Here is a 14,472-nt window from a genome sequence, read left to right on the forward strand (position 1 = left end):
CTTCCTGAGACCACTACAATTCCCACCAATGTCTGATCAAGACCAAACTTGACACATACAGTCCCCATGAACTACTCTACATCCTGGCACTGTTTGGAGGAGGGTGGACCATGGACGATGGGACTTGCAATACCATCACTGGCTTCCTGAGAGCACTGCGACTCTCATCAATGACGCATCAGTACCAAACTTAGGACACAGAGGCCCCATGACCCACTCTACATCCTGGTGTGGTTTGGACCATGGATGATGGGACTTGCAGTAGCTTCACTCACTTCCTGAGACCACTACAATTCCCACCAATGTCTGATGAAGACCAAACTTGACACATACAGTCCCCATGACCCACTCTACATCCTGGTGTGGTTTGGACCATGGATGATGGGACTTGCAGTAGCTTCACTCACTTCCTGAGACCACTACAATTCCCACCAATGTCTGATCAAGACCAAACTTGACACATACAGTCCCCATGACCCACTCTACATCCTGGTGTGGTTTGGACCATGGATGATGGGACTTGCAGTAGCTTCACTCACTTCCTGAGACCACTACAATTCCCACCAATGTCTGATCAAGACCAAACTTGACACATACAGTCCCCATGACCCACTCTACATCCTGGTGTGGTTTGGACCATGGATGATGGGACTTGCAGTAGCTTCACTCACTTCCTGAGACCACTACAATTCCCACCAATGTCTGATCAAGACCAAACTTGACACATACAGTCCCCATGACCCACTCTACATCCTGGTGTGGTTTGGACCATGGATGATGGGACTTGCAGTAGCTTCACTCACTTCCTGAGACCACTACAATTCCCACCAATGTCTAATCAAGACCAAACTTGACACATACAGTCCCCATGACCCACTCTACATCCTGGTGTGGTTTGGACCATGGATGATGGGACTTGCAGTAGCTTCACTCACTTCCTGAGACCACTACAATTCCCACCAATGTCTGATCAAGACCAAACTTGACACATACAGTCCCCATGACCCACTCTACATCCTGGTGTGGTTTGGACCATGGATGATGGGACTTGCAGTAGCTTTTCTCACTTCCTGAGACCACTACAATTCCCACCAATGTCTGATCAAGACCAAACTTGACACATACAGTCCCCATGACCCACTCTACATCCTGGTGTGGTTTGGACCATGGATGATGGGACTTGCAGTAGCTTCACTCACTTCCTGAGACCACTACAATTCCCACCAATGTCTGATCAAGACCAAACTTGACACATACAGTCCCCATGAACTACTCTACATCCTGGCGCTGTTTGGAGTGGGATGGACCATGGATGATGGGACTTGCATATGGGAGTTGTAGTTCACCCGCAGCCACTGAACCCAGCTGACATTGGATCTAGACTACATTTGGAACACAAATGACCCAGGCACCGCCGGGTACCCAAGCTAGTTAATAATAAAATCATATATATAAATCTGGGGATGATGGGGGTGATGCATAAAAGGAAACCCCAATTGCCGCCAATCCATCAACAGGAAGCCAAAAGCAAAACTAGTCACTCGCTTTATTCTCTTTTTTTTTTGGAATCACCAGAAAATAATTCATCTATTAGTTTTAAATACAAGTTTGACCAGCCGGTCGGAAAGTTTCCTTCTCGAAGGGACAGAAATCCAAAAGGAAGGAAATCAATGGAAACGGCCCAGAAAAAGCTAGATTTCTAGAGACAAGAAGTTACTTTTTCTCTCAATAGAAGGACCTGACTGCATCTCCCTGAAAGAAAGAGAAAAAAACCCCAATTTTTAGAAACAGAAAGACCTGCTGAGATGATATTAAATCAATAGAATAATAATAATGCAGAATAAATAATATTAAAATAATAATTGAATAGTAAAATAAATAGAAATAAAATAATATAAAAATGACAATAATAAGTAAGAAATATAGAAAAAAATAAGGGAAAAAACCCCAATTTTTAGGACAGAAAGACCTGCTGAATAGAATAATAATAATAATAATAATACAGAATAAATAACATTAAAATAATAATTGAATAGTAAAATAAATAGAAATAAAATAATATAAACAAATGACAATAATAAGTAATAAATATAGAAAAAATAAGAAAAAAACCCCCAATTTTTAGGACAGAAAGACCTGCTGAGATGATATAAAATCAATAGAATAATAATAATAATGCAGAATAAATAATATTAAAATAATAATTGAATATTAAAATAAATAGAAATAAAATAATATAAACAAATGACAATAATAAAGAATAAATAATAATATGATAGATAAATAATAATAATACTAAATAAGTAATAATATAACATACTATAAATAGCAATGATAAACAATAATAATATAAAATAATGTAAATAATCATAAATGCAGAATAATATTAAAATAAATAATAATAGATAATAGATAATAATATAAAATAATATAAACAAATGACAATAATAAATAATAAATATAGAAAAAATAATATGATAGATACATAATAAGTAATAATACTAGATAAGTAATAATTTAACATACTATGAATAACAATGATACACAATAATAATATAAAATAATATAAATTGATGACAAGAATAAATAATCATAAATGCAGAATAATATTAAAATAAATAATAATAATAGATAAGTAATGAAATAACTTATAATAATAATAAATACAGAATAATAGATAACAACAACAACAATAATTATAGGAGGTGGAGGGAAATCCTTCTCCAAGGGGTTAGTAAAGACTTCAAAGAATAATAAATAATAATAAAATCCGAATCAATAATAACAATAATGAATACAGAATAAGTAATAAATAATAATATAATAATTGACAATTGATAATAAAATATTATAAAATAACATGAATAATAAGAATAAAATAAAGATACAAGATAATATAAAAATATAAATAACACAAAATAAATGCCATAAAATATAAATACAAAATGAATGAATATAAAAGCATAAATAATGCTAAATAAATAATGTAAGTAATATAAAATCATATAAGTAAGAAATAATAACTACGTTATTATTATTATTAATGCAAAATCTCAGGAAGAATCATTTTCATGGATGGGTTTGTTTTGCACTCAGGTCCCCTCTATGAGATATATGGTGTGATATCTCTTTCCAAACAGAAAAGGTTGGGCGTTTTCCCCCGAACCTTCCTCCCTGACGGCCCTTTCGATGTAATTTTATTAAAGTAACTTTATTCAAAGTCCAAAAAGAGGGGCGTTTATTGCCATCCCGGGAGAGTAAAAGCGGGCGATCCATTCCGGGTTTTCAAGGCGCTCCCCAAAGTATTTCGGAGCCTTCGGAGCTGGAGCCAAAACCCGGAGCGGATCCTCTGAATCCTTCTCCGGATGCAACGGCGGAGCTGAATCGGTCCCTGGAAACTCCCAGAAATGAAGCATCACCCCCAAGGTTTCCCCTCTTAAAGCAACCCAATGGAGGTCCTTCGCCTTCCGGTCCGGATCCAGTTCTCCAAAAAAAGGTGTGGAAGTGGGTGAGGAAACGTCTTGGAAGCACGACAAAGTACAATTGAAGCGGAAGGAGCAAGAAACCCAACTGGGAGGCCCCTTTCCATCAGCAGCCGCTTCATGGGAGCGTTAACTAACCCAAACGGCATGACAACAAGTCGATAGGTTCCCCATCCACCCAGGACGGTTCAAGCAGCTGCTTCGTGGAAATGGAAGCAACCAAATAGAATCAAAGAAAATCAAGATGGCTTCCTTCCTTCCTTCCTTCTTTCCTTCTGCTTCACTGAGATGGAAAGAAACATCCACCCAAGACGGTTCAAGCAGCTGCTTCGTGGAAATGGAAGCAACCAAATAGAACTGAAGAAAATCAAGATGGCAGGCCGCTTGCTTCCTTGCTTCCTTCCTTCCTTCCTTCCTTCCTTCCTTCCTTCCTTCCTTCTGCTTCGCTGAGATTGAAAGAAAACAAATGCAACCAGATCAAGACAACAGAGCCTTTCCAAGACTGCTGAAGCAGCTACTTCGTGGAGACGGCAAGAAAACAAATGGGAATGTGATTGAGCCGAGGTGGTAGATTTCCTTTCTTACAAGATCATTGAAGCAGCTGCTTTGCTGAGACGCCAAGGAAACAAATGGAACCAGATCGAAACAACAGAGCCCTTCCAAGACTGTCGCGGCAGCTGCTTCGTGGAGATGGCAAGAAAACAAATGGGAATCAGATCAAGCCAAAGTGGTAGACTTCCTTCCTTCCAAGACTGTCAAAGTAGCTGCTTCACAGTGAGCGTAGCAAACCAAATAAAATCAGATCAAGATAACAGAGTCTTTCCAAGACCGTTGCAGCGGCTGCTTTGTGGAGATCGTAACAAACCAAACTCAGATGGTAGTAGCTTTCCTTCCAAGATCATTCGCAGTGGGAATCAAAACAAGACGGTGGATTCCATCCTTCTTCCAAGACCATTGAAGCAATGTGTTGTCGAAGGCTTTCATGGCCGGGATCACAGGGTTGTTGTATGTTTTCCGGGCTGTATGGCCATGTCCCAGAAGTATTCTCTCCTGACGTTTCGCCCACATCTATGGCAGGCATCCTCAGAGGTTGTGAGGTATGGAGGAACAGTTGAAGCAGATGCTTCATGGATTGGGTAACAAACCAAACGGAATAAGATCAAGATAACAGAGCCTTTCCAAGACCATTGAAGCGGCTGCTTAGTGGAGAGGGTAAGAAAACCGACTGCAATGTAAACAAGAGGGTCGGTCGATTCCATCCGTCTTTCAAGAACGTTGAAGCAGCTGCTTCGTGGATTGGGTAACAAACCAAATGGAAACAGATCAAGATAACGGAGTCTTTCCAAGACCGTTGAAGCAGCTGCTTCGTGGAGACCGCAAGAAAACAAATTGGGAGTCAGAGCAAGCCAAGATGGTAGACTTCTTCCTTCCTTCCAAGATGGTTGACAGGGCTGCTTCGTGGAGCGGGTAAACAAACCAAATGGATGAGATCAAGATAACAGAGCCTTTCCTTAGACCATTGAAGCAGCTGCTTCGTGGAGAGGGTAACAAACCCGACTGCAATGTAAACAAGAGGGTTGGTCGATCCCATCCTTCTTTCAAGGGCCGATCCCATCCTGTTTCGTGGAGGCAGTGTCCATGATGCCCCCCCGGACGCGGGGCCCCTTTGGCACCCCCCCTGGGTCACATGAGTGCGCAGCGGTTCCTGCGCAGGGCGCCCTGGAAGCGGATGGCGGTGTGGAGGTGCTTGCAGCGGGGGCAGCCGGCGCTCTTGAGCAGCTCGCTGAAGAGCATCAGCACGTGCCAGTTGTACTTGGCCGAGCACTCGATGTAGCCGCACTTCCAGGTCTTCTTCACCAGGTTGGAGACGTTCCAGCGCGGGATCACACGCCCCCGCTGCAGGTCGCGCTTGTTGCCCACCACCAGGATCGGGGCCTCCGAGGTGCCAATCACCCTGCAGCCACCAAGCAGAGAAAAGAAGGAAAGGGTCAGGGATAATAATTATTATCTACAATAATAATAATAGCAATAATAATAGTAATTATCTACAATAATAATAATAATAATAATAATAATAATATACTATAATAATAGTAATTATCTACAATAATAATAATAATAGCAATAGCAATAATAAAAATAATAATAACGAATGGCACTGAAGGACAAAAAACCAGTACAAAAAAACCGCACTACAAACTAGAGCAGAACCAGTGCAAGAAAACCGCACTACAAACTAGAGCAGGATCAGTACAAGAAAACCGCACTACAAACTAGAGCAGAACCAGTACAAGAAAACCGCACTACAAACTAGAGCAGAACCAGTACAAGAAAACCGCACTACAAACTAGAGCTGACAGCTGGCACCACAAAACATTGCATGGAAAGTTCCTTGACAAAATTGAAGGAAAAGCTGATCAGGAGAAGACCTGGCTCTGGCTCACAAATGGGACCCTGAAGAAGGAGACAGAAGGCCTGATCCTTGCAGCCCAGGAGCAAGACATCAGAACAAATGCAATCAAGGCCAAGATCGAAAAATCAGCTGATGACCCAAAATGCAGACCGTGCAAGGAAACCGACGAAACCATTGATCATATCCTCAGCTGCTGTAAGAAAATCGCACAGACTACAAACAGAGGCACAACTATGTGGCCCAAATGATCCATTGGAACTTATGCCTCACGTACCACCTCCCAGCAGCAAAGAACTGGTGGGATCACAAACCTGCAAAAATATTGGAAAATGAGCACGCAAAGATACTGTGGGACTTCCGAATCCACACTGACAAAGTTCTGGAACACAACACACCAGACATCACAGTTGTAGAAAAGAAAAAGGTTTGGATCATTAATGTTGCCATCCCAGGTGAAAAACAACAGGAAAAACTCAGCCGCTCTCAGGACCTCAAGACTGAACTGCAAAGACTCTGGCAGAAACCAGTGCAGGTGGTCCCGGTGGTGATGGGCACATTGGGTGCCGTGCCAAAAGATCTCAGCCGGCATTTGGAAACAATAGACATTGACAAAATCACCATCTGCCAACTGCAAAAGGCCACCTGACTGGGATCGCAATCTGAAAATACATCACACAGTCCTAGACACTTGGGAAGTGTTCGACTTGTGGTTTTGTGATACGAAATCCAGCATGTCTGTCTTGTTTGCTGTGTCATACAACGTCATTGTGTCAATAATAATAATAATAATAATAATAATAATAATAATAGCCGACTTATAGTCATTGGCGCAGAGGCCAGCAATGAGGTGTCCAGCAACTCTGTGAGTGTGATACGAAATCCAGCATGTCTATCTTGTTTGCTGTGTCATACAACGTCATTCTGTCAATAATAATAATAATAATAATAATAATAATAATAATAATAATAGCCGACTTAGATATAGTCATTGGCACAGAGGCCAGTAATGAGGTGTCCAGCAACTCTGTGAGTGTGATACGAAATCCAGCATGTCTATCTTGTTTGCTGTGTCATACAACGTCATTCTGTCAATAATAATAATAATAATAGCCGACTTAGATATAGTCATTGGCACAGAGGCCAGTAATGAGGTGTCCAGCAACTCTGTGAGTGTGATACGAAATCCAGCATGTCTATCTTGTTTGCTGTGTCATACAACGTCATTGTGTCAATAATAATAATAATAATAGTAATAGCCGACTTAGATATAGTCATTGGCGCAGAGGCCAGCAATGAGGTGTCCATCAACTCTGTGAGTGTGATACGAAATCCAGCATGTCTATCTTGTTTGCTGTGTCATAATAAAGTAATTATCTACAATAATCATAGCAATAATAATAATAATAATAATAATAATAATAATAACAAATGGCCCCGAAGGATCCCAGTGGTCCCATACCTGGTCTCCAGGATCTGCTGCCGGATGGTCTTGACGTACTCGAAGCTGTCGAAGCAGCAGATGTCATAGACCAAGATGTAGGCGTGGACGCTCCGGAGGCCCCGGCAGCAGACGTCCGCCCACTCCTAAGGGACAGACGGACAGAGAGAGAGGTCACCTGGGGTCACGCTCAGGCCGGGGTCGGGGTCCCCCACCATGCCGTAGCCCTCTTCGCCTTCCTGGGTCAAGAGCTCGAGTTCATCTCATCCATCCATTCAACAAACTCTATCCCTATCTATCCATCCATCTATCCATCTCCATCTCTATCTATTGATCAATCAATCTATATATATGGATTTATCTCCATCCATCCATCCATCCATCCATCTCTATCCCTATCCACCCATCCATCCATCATCACCATCTCCATCCATCCATCCATCTCCATAATCTCCATCTCTGTCTCCGTCTTCATCACCATCTCCATCTCCATCATCATCTCCATCTCCATCCCTATCTATCAATCTCCATCTCCATCAACATCCCCATCACTATCACTATTTCCATCCCATCTCTATCCCTATCTATCCATCACCATCACCACTACTACCATCACCATCTCCATCCCATCTCTATCCCTATCCATCCATCACCATTACCATCACCACCACCACCTCCATCACCATCTCCATATCCATCCCTATCTATCTATCTATCTATCTATCTATCTATCTATCTATCTATCTATCCATCACCATCACCATCACCACCACCACTACCTCCATCACCATCTCCACCTCTATCCCTATGTATCCATCTCCATCTCCACCCCCATCTCCATCTCCATTTCTACCTCCATCACCATCTCCACCTCTATCCCTATCTATCCATCTCCATCTCCACCCCCATCTGCATCTCCATCTCCATTTCTACCTCCATCACCATCTCCACCTCTATCCCTATCTATCCATCTCCATCTCCACCCCCATCTCCATCTCCATCTCCATCTCCATTTCTACCTCCATCACCATCTCCACCTCTATCCCTATCTATCCATCTCCATCTCCACCCCGATCCACACCCCATCTCCATCATCTCCACCTCTATCTATCCATCCATCACCACCACCACCACCACCACCATCACCATCACCACCACCACCTCCATCCCCATCCCGAACCCCATCTCCATCCCCACCACCACCACCACCACCTCCATCCCCATCCCCAACCCCATCTCCATCTCCATCTCCATCTCCATCTCTATCTATCCATCTCCACCTCCACCACCTCCACCTCCACCTCCACCTCCACCGCCATCTCCACCCCATCTCCATCTCCATCTCCCTCTATTCCCACCCCTTTGAGCCCAGCGGCTCCCATTCCCTCTCTTCTGGAGCCCACTGGCCACCCACCTGGAGGGTGTTGACGGGGAAGGCGGCGATGGGTGGGCAGTCGAGGATCTGCAGGTCGTGGACGTGGCCGTTGATGACCACGGCGGGCAGGTAGAGGCGCCGGGCCTTGGTGGGGGCGCAGGGGGCCTCGCTGAACTCGTTGTAGAGGAACTGCCGGACCAGGGCCGTCTTGCCCACCCCTTGCGCGCCCAGCACCGCCACCTTCAGCGTCGTGGTCGTCACCATGCCGGGCAGCCCCGCCCTGGCCTTCCTCTTCCTCCTCTTCCTCCCCTTCTTCCTCTTCCTCTTCCTCCTCCTCCTCTTCCTCGTCTTCCTCGGCCCGGACCGCTGCCTTTCCGCTGCCCAGGAGGCCTCCGGGCTGCATATTCCGGCAGCTGTGGGCTCAGCCAGAGCCGGGAACCATCGCCTTGCGGGGCAGGCCCCTCACTGCAACCAAGGAGGACAGGGTCACAGCACTACAAATCCCAGCATCCCCCCATACACACATCTGGACAACAGCAAGCCAAGAAGGAGGGTCAATGGAAGGTAGATCATTGGTTGACCACCAATGATCAGAATGGACGAGATGGAGGAGATATCTCTTCCATAGCTTGGTCAAGCAATGCTTAGGCACTACAAATCCCATCATCTCCTTATGGAGTAGGCCCTTCACCACAAGAGGAAGCCAAGAAGGAGGGTCAATGGAGGGTAGAGAAGACCACCAATGATCGGAATGGATGAGATGAGATGGAGGAGGCATCTCCCAATGATCGGAATGGACGAGATGGAGATATCTCTTCCATAGCTTGGTCAAGCAATGCTTTGGCACTACAAATCCCATCATCTCCTCATGGAGTAGGCCCTTCACCACGAGAGGAAGCCAAGAAGGGGGGTCAATGGAGGGTAGAGAAGACCACCAATGATCGGAATGGATGAGATGAGATGGAGGAGGCATCTCCCAATGATCAGAATGGATGAGATGGAGATATCTCTTCCATAGCTTGGTCAAGCAGTGCTTTGGCACTATAAATCCCATCATCTCCTTATGGAGTAGGCCCTTCACCACAAGAGGAAGCCAAGAAGGAGGGTCAATGGAGGGTAGAGAAGACCACCAATGATCGAAATGGATGAGATGGAGGAGATATCTCTTTCATAGCTTGGTCAAGCAAGGCTTTGGCACTACAAATCCCATCATCTCCTTATGGAGTAGGCCCTTCACCACGAGAGGAAGCCAAGAAGGATCGTCAATGGAGGGTAGAGAAGACCACCAATGATCGGAATGGACGAGATGGAGATATCTCTTCCATAGCTTAGTCAAACAATACTTGGGCACTACAAATCCCATAATCTCCTTATGGAGTAGGCCCTTCACCATGAGAGGAAGCCAAGAAGGAGGGTCAATGGAGGGTGGAGAAGACCACCAATGATCGAAATGGATGAGATGAGATGGAGGAGGCATCTCCCAAGGATTGGAATGGATGAGATGGAGGAGATATCTCTTCCATAGCTTGGTCAAGCAAGGCTTTGGCACTACAAATCCCATCATCTCCTTATGGAGTAGGCCCTTCACCACAAGAGGAAGCCAAGAAGGAGGGTCAATGGAGGGTAGAGAAGACCACCAATGATTGGAATGGACGAGATGGAGGAGATATCTCACCAAGCAATGCTTTTTGGTACTACAAATCCCATCATCCCCAAGTGTGGGGTCATTTCCTTGCGAGGTTGATATTATTATTATTTTCTGGGGTGCATTGGCTCCAAATATCAACCTTATTATTATTATTATTATTATTATTATTATTATTATTATTATTATTATTATTATTTTCTGGGGTGCATTGGCTCCAAATATCAACCTCCTTATTATTATTATTATTATTATTATTATTATTATTATTATTATTATTATAATTATAAAATGATGATGCTGGAGATGATGGATGGACGGATGGATGGTGATGATGATGGTGATGATGGTAATGATGGTGATGGTGATGATGGTAATGATGGTAATAATGATGATGATGGTGATGATGGGAATGATAGTGATGATGGTAATGATGGTGATGGTGATGATGGTAATGATGATGCTGGAGATGATGAATGGAGGGATGGATGATGGTGATGATGGTGATGATGGTAATGATGATGATGATGGTGATGATGGTAATGATGGTGATGATGATGCTGGTGATATGATGGTTATGGTGATGATGGTGATGGTGATGCTGGTGATATGATGGTTATGGTTATGGTGATGGTGGTGATGATGATGATGGTGCTGATGATGATGGTGCTGATGCTGGTGATGGTGATATGATGGTTATGGTGATGATGATGCTGGTGATGGTGCTGATGATGGTGATGCTGGTGATATGATGGTTATGGTGATGATGGTGATGCTGGTGATATGATGGTTATGGTGATGGTTATGGTGATGATGGTGATGGTGATGCTGGTGATATGATGGTTATGGTTATGGTGATGGTGGTGATGATGATGATGGTGCTGATGATGGTGATGCTGATGCTGGTGATGGTGATATGATGGTTATGGGGATGATGATGCTGGTGATGGTGCTGATGATGGTGATGCTGGTGATATGATGGTTATGGTGATGATGGTGATGCTGGTGATATGATGGTTATGGTGATGGTTATGGTGATTATGGTGATGATGATGCTGGTGATATGATGGTTATGGTTATGGTGCTGATGATGATGGTGCTGATGCTGGTGATGGTGATATGATGGTTATGGTGATGATGATGCTGGTGATGGTGCTGATGATGGTGATGCTGGTGATATGATGGTTATGGTGATGGTTATGGTGATGATGGTGATGGTGATGCTGGTGATATGATGGTTATGGTTATGGTGATGGTGGTGATGATGATGATGGTGCTGATGATGGTGATGCTGATGCTGGTGATGGTGATATGATGGTTATGGTGATGATGATGCTGGTGATGGTGCTGATGATGGTGATGCTGGTGATATGATGGTTATGGTGATGATGGTGATGCTGGTGATATGATGGTTATGGTGATGGTTATGGTGATTATGGTGATGATGATGCTGGTGATATGATGGTTATGGTTATGGTGCTGATGATGATGGTGCTGATGCTGGTGATGGTGATATGATGGTTATGGTGATGATGATGCTGGTGATGGTGCTGATGATGGTGATGCTGGTGATATGATGGTTATGGTGATGATGGTGATGCTGGTGATATGATGGTTATGGTGATGGTTATGGTGATGATGGTGATGGTGATGCTGGTGATATGATGGTTATGGTTATGGTGATGGTGGTGATGATGATGATGGTGCTGATGATGATGGTGCTGATGCTGGTGATGGTGATATGATGGTTATGGTGATGATGATGCTGGTGATGGTGCTGATGATGGTGATGCTGGTGATATGATGGTTATGGTGATGATGGTGATGCTGGTGATATGATGGTTATGGTGATGGTTATGGTGATTATGGTGATGATGATGCTGGTGATATGATGGTTATGGTTATGGTGCTGATGATGATGGTGCTGATGCTGGTGATGGTGATATGATGGTTATGGTGATGATGATGCTGGTGATGGTGCTGATGATGGTGATGCTGGTGATATGATGGTTATGGTGATGGTTATGGTGATGATGGTGATGGTGATGCTGGTGATATGATGGTTATGGTTATGGTGATGGTGGTGATGATGATGATGGTGCTGATGATGGTGATGCTGATGCTGGTGATGGTGATATGATGGTTATGGTGATGATGATGCTGGTGATGGTGCTGATGATGGTGATGCTGGTGATATGATGGTTATGGTGATGATGGTGATGCTGGTGATATGATGGTTATGGTGATGGTTATGGTGATTATGGTGATGATGATGCTGGTGATATGATGGTTATGGTTATGGTGCTGATGATGATGGTGCTGATGCTGGTGATGGTGATATGATGGTTATGGTGATGATGATGCTGGTGATGGTGCTGATGATGGTGATGCTGGTGATATGATGGTTATGGTGATGATGGTGATGCTGGTGATATGATGGTTATGGTGATGGTTATGGTGATGATGGTGATGGTGATGCTGGTGATATGATGGTTATGGTTATGGTGATGGTGGTGATGATGATGATGGTGCTGATGATGATGGTGCTGATGCTGGTGATGGTGATATGATGGTTATGGTGATGATGATGCTGGTGATGGTGCTGATGATGGTGATGCTGGTGATATGATGGTTATGGTGATGATGGTGATGCTGGTGATACGATGGTTATGGTGATGATGGTGATGCTGGTGATATGATGGTTATGGTGATGATGGTGATGCTGGTGATATGATGGTTATGGTGATGGTTATGGTGATGATGGTGATGATGATGCTGGTGATATGATGGTTATGGTTATGGTGATGATGATGATGGTGCTGATGCTGGTGATGGTGATATGATGGTTATGGTGATGATGATGCTGGTGATGGTGCTGATGATGGTGATGCTGGTGATATGATGGTTATGGTGATGATGGTGATGCTGGTGATACGATGGTTATGGTGATGATGGTGATGCTGGTGATATGATGGTTATGGTGATGATGGTGATGCTGGTGATATGATGGTTATGGTGATGGTTATGGTGATTATGGTGATGATGATGCTGGTGATATGATGGTTATGGTTATGGTGCTGATGATGATGGTGCTGATGCTGGTGATGGTGATATGATGGTTATGGTGATGATGATGCTGGTGATGGTGCTGATGATGGTGATGCTGGTGATATGATGGTTATGGTGATGATGGTGATGCTGGTGATATGATGGTTATGGTGATGGTTATGGTGATGATGGTGATGGTGATGCTGGTGATATGATGGTTATGGTTATGGTGATGGTGGTGATGATGATGATGGTGCTGATGATGATGGTGCTGATGCTGGTGATGGTGATATGATGGTTATGGTGATGATGATGCTGGTGATGGTGCTGATGATGGTGATGCTGGTGATATGATGGTTATGGTGATGATGGTGATGCTGGTGATACGATGGTTATGGTGATGATGGTGATGCTGGTGATATGATGGTTATGGTGATGGTTATGGTGATGATGGTGATGATGATGCTGGTGATATGATGGTTATGGTTATGGTGCTGATGATGATGGTGCTGATGCTGGTGATGGTGATATGATGGTTATGGTGATGATGATGCTGGTGATGGTGCTGATGATGGTGATGCTGGTGATATGATGGTTATGGTGATGATGGTGATGCTGGTGATATGATGGTTATGGTGATGGTTATGGTGATGATGGTGATGGTGATGCTGGTGATATGATGGTTATGGTTATGGTGATGGTGGTGATGATGATGATGGTGCTGATGATGATGGTGCTGATGCTGGTGATGGTGATATGATGGTTATGGTGATGATGATGCTGGTGATGGTGCTGATGATGGTGATGCTGGTGATATGATGGTTATGGTGATGATGGTGATGCTGGTGATACGATGGTTATGGTGATGATGGTGATGCTGGTGATATGATGGTTATGGTGATGGTTATGGTGATGATGGTGATGATGATGCTGGTGATATGATGGTTATGGTTATGGTGATGATGATGGTGCTGCTTATGATGGTGCTGATGCTGGTAATATGATGGTTATGGCAATGCTGGTGATGCTGGTGATATGATGGTTATGGTTATGGTGATGGTGGTGATGATG

General features: G+C 43.8%; 1 protein-coding gene across 2 annotated transcripts in view; it reads right to left on the reverse strand.

Annotated features, from left to right (window-relative positions):
• Positions 1-3,192: 3,192 nt before the first annotated feature.
• Positions 3,193-14,472, reverse strand: part of rasl10b (RAS like family 10 member B) — an 11,851-nt gene continuing 571 nt past the window's right edge. The window contains exons 1-4 of one of the 2 annotated variants that reach the window (XM_062960506.1): positions 10,384-11,259; positions 8,748-9,173; positions 7,355-7,479; positions 3,193-5,436 (exon numbers count right to left, since the gene is read on the reverse strand). In XM_062960506.1, the coding sequence (XP_062816576.1) occupies positions 5,166-5,436; positions 7,355-7,479; positions 8,748-8,972 (621 nt within the window). In that variant the 5' untranslated portion in view covers positions 8,973-9,173; positions 10,384-11,259 and the 3' untranslated portion in view covers positions 3,193-5,165. Of the gene's footprint in view, positions 5,437-7,354; positions 7,480-8,747; positions 9,174-10,383; positions 11,260-14,472 lie in introns of those variants that run through there. The other variant, XM_062960505.1, reaches the window with a different exon arrangement.

Source organism: Anolis carolinensis, unplaced genomic scaffold (genome assembly GCF_035594765.1).
Source record: "Anolis carolinensis isolate JA03-04 unplaced genomic scaffold, rAnoCar3.1.pri scaffold_7, whole genome shotgun sequence".
NCBI classification, from domain to species: domain Eukaryota; kingdom Metazoa; phylum Chordata; class Lepidosauria; order Squamata; family Dactyloidae; genus Anolis; species Anolis carolinensis.